This window comes from Planococcus citri, chromosome 4 (assembly GCF_950023065.1).
Source record: "Planococcus citri chromosome 4, ihPlaCitr1.1, whole genome shotgun sequence".
NCBI classification, from domain to species: Eukaryota; Metazoa; Arthropoda; class Insecta; order Hemiptera; family Pseudococcidae; genus Planococcus; species Planococcus citri.
The window spans coordinates 18,364,656-18,370,933 of NC_088680.1; the positions used below are offsets into that span (position 1 = coordinate 18,364,656).

A 6,278-nucleotide genomic window follows, 5' to 3' on the forward strand; every position below is an offset into this window, starting at 1 on the left:
ACTTTGATGTTTTATCCGCAAAATGACATTTTCATTTTTTTTTCATTTTTAACCCCTCTGGGAACTGAGACCAAGCGTTTCAAAAAAAAAAAAAAAATAGGTGGGCCTTTTTAAGGAACGAGTAGTTCTAATTAAGCCTACCTCTTTTTCATGTGGAAACAAAAATTGATTTTTAATTAGGTACATAATTAATGCATTTGGACGAAAAATCATTTCAAACAAATTTTTTTGGGCCTTATTAGGAACTTTTGATACATTTTTATAGATTACTGAAAAATATCATTAAGAATTATGCATTGTAGCTAATTGTGTAGGTTAATAGAATCGTATTTGACTATATGAGTTTTAAGATAATTTACTCACTTTTCGGAAAATATTTGGCGATTTAAATTTTATTCTTTACACATATCAAAGTTGTACTGTATTTTCCTTTTCGTTAATTCTCTCAAGATGATCAAAATCATCTCCCCTCCCCCACTTCTGAAGTTTTCGAGTCCATTCCTCCGATATCAATTTTACAAATCAAAACATTAATTTAGAATATGATAATTCACGAAAAATATACGATAGGTATATAATTCATCCAGCTCTTTACACACATTCATGTCTTACCAAAATCCTTCCTTATGAGTTATGCAAGCAATCAACGAAGTAAATACTCACCTGAAACAAATGAACATAAGTTTCAATGTTAGATATCTAGATTAGATCAATACCATAACAAAACAATACTTACAATCAGAATGTAATTTTCCAAATAATAAATAAATAAACAATTCAAAAAAGTGGAATAAAAATTATGAATCTAGGTACATAATATGTATAAGTCGAGTTCAAGCAATACGAGGTTCAAAAAATGAAGTTTTCGTAACTCAAAAAAAAAAAAAAAAAAAAAGAAGATACTTTTGCTAACATACGAGTAATTATTTTGGAATGAAAAATTCTCGAAAAAATACGAATAATTGCCAAGTGTTTATTGTATCGAAGCAGTTTCAAAACACAAGAAATAAAGGCAAACTTCTAAACTGATACGTCTATCAGAAAAAATATTCCACTTGGAGTGAAACAATAGGAGAGGAATTTGTAAAATACGACATAAAATAGCAATAAGTGAAAGTGTAGATACAAATCGACTTAGCATGCTTCTGAATCTCAATTAGGTACTTAATTGGATTTTTAGAGTTTCTACGAGTTATAAGTTTGAGGAACTCTGGTTTGAATCTCATACTCTCATCACGTACGAGTCAAACGTGCCATTCGAGTACGGAAAAATTACTAAAATTTTCCAATAACCAATAATTAAACTTCATAATTATCGTTCTCATTTATCCGTATGCATTTTATGACAATTGAATAACAAAACACGATGATAAATCAACACCTATAGTCGTCATAGATCGATATTAACAGCAAACCCGGGATAATAAATTCAAGTAATGAGGAACTTGGACCATTTCGATGGAAATTAAACTGAGAAAAATAAAACCATAATTTTGTTTTGCTGTTTGATATCCATCCAAATGATTCTGATAAAATAACAATCACAAAGGGATTCTTGCTCATATTATTTCGATTCGAATTGGCAAATGATTACTCATTGATTGTACTCGTTTGTGTTGACTTCGCGCGTTTCATTTATTGAAAATTATTTACAACAATGGTCACCCAAAATTTTCACGGTGTTCGAGTTCTTTTGGTTGCTGGTGTATTATTGATCAACAAATTGAATGTCGTTGATGGAGTAAGTGAATACACCTAGTCCAACCATACCTAAAGATACTTACGAGTATTTTGAGCACAGGATTGAATAATGATTGAGACGTTATGCGACCTACTAATATCAAAATGGGTTAAAATTTCGTCAGAAAAACAAAAAATTCTACAAAAACTTTTTAAAGCGTTTATAAAGAGTTTTGAACCCAAAAATTGAGTCTGTCTAGGACCGAATAAGAAAAAGTGACACGCGACTCATCAGAATGGGAGGTTTGTCTGGATTTTTGGAAATGATTAAGTAATTTTTACATAATTGAGTTCGACGATAACTTCCAAATTTCAAGCTGCAAATTATTCAAAAATATTTTTAAAAAAATTTCAATGGAAATTTTTGATTGTCCCCAATTTTAATCCATTTTGATTCTTGAGACGTCGCAAGACACTTATTCGAAAAATCCTGAAAATCATAACCTAATTTCGAGTCTAAAATTTTTCAAAATGGATGCAAAGTCTGCTCCTCCCCACTCCCCAAAAGGAAAATGGATATGTTTTTTGCTCAAATCAACTCAATTTTCAGATTTCCAAAATAATAAAAAGACAACACTTTGATAGTTTTTACAAGTTTTTAGAAGTCTGACATATGTAATCAAAATTTCATTGAAATTTTTTCAGTATGCCCTTTAAAATCAGAGTCACACTAAATTATTGTAAAGTTGAAAAATACACTCTGAATAATGAAAATTGATCAAATTTTTTAAAAGTCTAATAAAATATCGAAATGTTGAAAATGTTACTTTTTAAAATAGTTTTCAGAAGTCTGACTTAATGTCAAGAATTCAGTGGAACTTTTTTCGTTTTTGAAAGTTTCAGCCCTTGGAGCCACATTTTTTCAAAAATACCTACTTGGAAAATATTTTAAAATTTTTCTTCAATAATCCCAAAAATTTCAATTTTGGGCCTAAAATTCTTTAGAAATAGCAAAAAACATCCATGTCAAAATTACCAAAAATGTTTCGCCAAAATCTAAAATAGGTGCACAATTTTCCTGATATTTATAGAACCACAAAAAGCCATGTGAATTTTTTGAGCCGCCAAAACCCTAGCCAAATTCGATTTTTAGAGCACTTTTTGCTCTTTGGGACTGAGACGCAGAAGATACAAAAATGAATACTAATAACACTTTTGAAATTACTCTAAAAGTTTGGAAAGGCGATTTTGTACATTTAAAAGCATACTGACTTGGAAAAAATGTTAAAAATTCACTGCAGTCGAATTCAACGTTTTTTTCCCTCAATATTTTGAACGAATCTTCTCCTCCCGAGAAAACCACAGCTGTGGAATAACACCAGAAAAAATGTTGAAAATTTGAGGCCTTCATTTCAAGTAGAGAGTGAACCGTTTCAAGCCTCATTTCTTCTTATCTTTCTTTCAACAAAAGCTCATACCCGTCATTAAAATAATACCTACGTAGTACGTACCTATGTACTTCAATCATACCTTTTTTCATTTGTTAAACAGGAACCACCTCCTTTTTCGTCATTGTGCGTGGAGCCTTATGCACCATTTGATGAAACTGGTCCTTCCATAGAACCTGGGAACCAACCGACCAAACCATCACCACCACCGACACCACCACAATTTATCGGAGTTACAGAACCTTGGAACCAACCTACCAAACCAACACCACCACCGACACCACCTCAATTTGTCGGAGGTGTTATAGAACCTTGGAACCAACCAATTCCTCCTACACCACCACCATCATGCAAGAAAGATAATGCTATTAACGTGAAATACGATACCAAATCACCGGGGGTAAGTGGCAGTTTGAAATTGTCATGATTTTCGAAATTGAGTACCCTACCTACATTTATATGATCTGGTATTTCCTTAAAATTACTCATTTTTTGGGGATACTTATTTCAGGGCGAATTGGCGATCAAATTTTCATACGATGAAAACATCGACGTGAGTTGATTGTCGAAAAATACATTATAGTTACTCGTAACAATCATTAACTTGCAAACAACCTCATTAACATATCAATTTCCTTACCTACTGTTTTATTAGCAAGGGAAAATGAACGTTATGATTTCATACGAGACGGAAACTGAACCCGCAGCCAAGTTCTTCAAAGAACAATTCACCGATGAACTCGTACAAGGGTTCAGCAAATGTGGTGTCATCAAGTGGGACACCGTGCCATGCTCCATTTCCAAGGTACGTACACAGTCCAAACTGGAGATTTTTAGCAGAAATGCATAGAATGCCTACTGGAAGCTTCATAGATTGATGAAAAATTTACTATCATATTTTAGATGAAAGATGGCCAATTGTTTTGTCCTCAAGGTGCCAAACAATGCGAATTTGATCAGATACACGCTTGCGCAGAAAATATATACAAAGAAGATCCGCAGAAGATGGCTTTATTCGTCATTTGCTTCTTTACCCAGAATAACAATGCTCAAGAAGTACGTTGGCATGATCGAAGAATAGATTTTCTCATTCTCGTTGAGATCCAATATGTATATGTAGTTCACTTGTTAATGATTCTCATTTGCATTTCGCAGTGCGCCACCAAAAATGGTATGGTATACGATGAAATATGGAAGTGTGTGAGTGTTCATGGAACTGACCTTTGTGACCTGTGTCATCGGCATAGCAGTGATAAAGGGTTAGTTAAGACACCAAATGAACCTCCGAATCCGGTAGTTGATCCAGGATATGGTATTCAACCCGTAACAGACGACGACGTCTATTATCCAGACAAGAACAGCGGATCTCTGCAGGGAACACCTCATCCAGATACAGTAGCAACTCCAGGAGTTCTAAATCCAGTACCCCATGACGATCCTCCAAGTCCAGGAGGGAATCCGGTAAGACTCGACAATCCGATCAATTAAATTCAAGTTTAATAGATTTGTAGCATGTATTATGAAGATTGAAATTCATCAAATCTATTTTTTTTTCTCCTCAATAATTGCAGAATTTAGATGGAATAGCTGATTTCAAAGGTGCTTTGTGCGCCAAATTGGACGAAGGGAAGCTTAAAAAATGTGAATTTTGCTTCTGCTAAATCACACTGTAGATTGAAAATTCACTTCATGGCAAAAATTCGTTATAATTACATACTAGAATAAAAATGTACACAATCCAGTGAACCAATTCCATAAAATCCTTTGTGAACTACATTTATGTAATTGCAGCGTTATCTTCATCAGCTTGACTCTATGATCAGTTAGTCGATAAGATTTCAATAAAGTATGTTCTAAGGCACAAATAATTGAAGATTTTTTCAAATTTACGTACCATTACTTTTTTCAGCAAAGGTTGCTCGAAAATACCTAAGAGCACACAATTTTTTATGACTGATTCAATTTCCTGATTGTGAGGGAAAAACAAAATTCCATAAACCGTTCATACCGATTTGAAAAGTATTTCAGCACTAACATGACTGATTCAATTTCCTGATTGTGAGGGAAAAACAAAATTCCATAAACCGTTCATACCGATTTGAAAAGTATTTCAGCACTAACTAAAAATTGAGCATAATTAGACCCCAAGGAAAAATCTCGCATTAGATAGATACGTATCCACATATATGTTCCAAAACCCAAAAATTAGAACCTCATTTGATCATAATTTTCATTTGTCCCACAACATCTGGGTAGGAAAACATGTTCTTCTGGTTGTTTGTGTATCTATGAGGCATAATTTCTGGGGTAAGTGTCAAGTTGAGCGGTTTAGATACCAAGAATCTATGAATTTGAGTTTTTTGAGGAGCTTATGTTACCATAAAAGAATTCTGACAACACTATAGCACCTTGGTATTGGTAATACCACCCTCTCCTTTCAACATTTACAAAATCCCCTCTCCCAAATGTTTACAAAAACAAACATTTCAAAAATTCTTATTTTCTAAAAAAATTATTCAAAATATATAAAGGTTTAATTTTGGACATTTTATAAAATTCAAAAAATGACAAATAAAAGTGATTTTTCATAGCTGAATTTTTGTAATAGAAAATCACAATTTGAAAATTCCAAAAAATGACATTTTCCTGACCTTTTTGAAACGCTTTTGAGTCATGTCCTTCGATTTCACTCACATTTTTTTTTTTTTTTTTACAATGTCTACCCACCCAACAAGTAAGAAACCCGCAATCAGTTTGGTCCCAGTCGCCCGGGGGAGGGGGCGGTGGAGGGTTCCAATTATTTTCACATTGTTTCGAGGTACCTACTCAACTTCAGCAGCGCATACCTCCAAAATTATGATGTACTTTGATCAAAACTGATTTCACAGTTCGAAATGGCATTGCATTCTGAACTTTTTACGTATTTTGAAATTTTCAAAAGTTGGGAGTTGAACTTTCGAAATACTCAATTTTTGAGATGGGATCTTCTAATGGAGGAGGAGCACTCCCTCCCATAAGTATGGGCAAAACTTTCAAAAAAAAATCTGGTGCATGTGATACATCGAATTGTACGTTTTTGGTGACGCTGAACACGAATTAGATGACAGATTTTCGATTGGACCTTATCCACGGTCCCCAGCACCTCCCCAA

At 33.6% G+C, this 6,278-nt stretch overlaps 1 protein-coding gene across 1 annotated transcript; it reads left to right on the forward strand.

Moving 5' to 3' along the window:
• The first annotated feature begins 1,560 nt into the window (after nt 1-1,560).
• LOC135843862 (uncharacterized) lies at nt 1,561-4,984 on the forward strand. The gene is made up of 7 exons (XM_065361900.1): nt 1,561-1,741; nt 3,232-3,528; nt 3,640-3,681; nt 3,784-3,933; nt 4,032-4,184; nt 4,284-4,589; nt 4,700-4,984. The coding sequence occupies exons 1-7, from the start codon at nt 1,658-1,660 to the stop codon at nt 4,787-4,789; spliced, it is 1,122 nt and encodes a 373-aa protein (XP_065217972.1). The 5' UTR covers nt 1,561-1,657; the 3' UTR covers nt 4,790-4,984.
• The last annotated feature ends 1,294 nt before the right edge of the window (nt 4,985-6,278 follow it).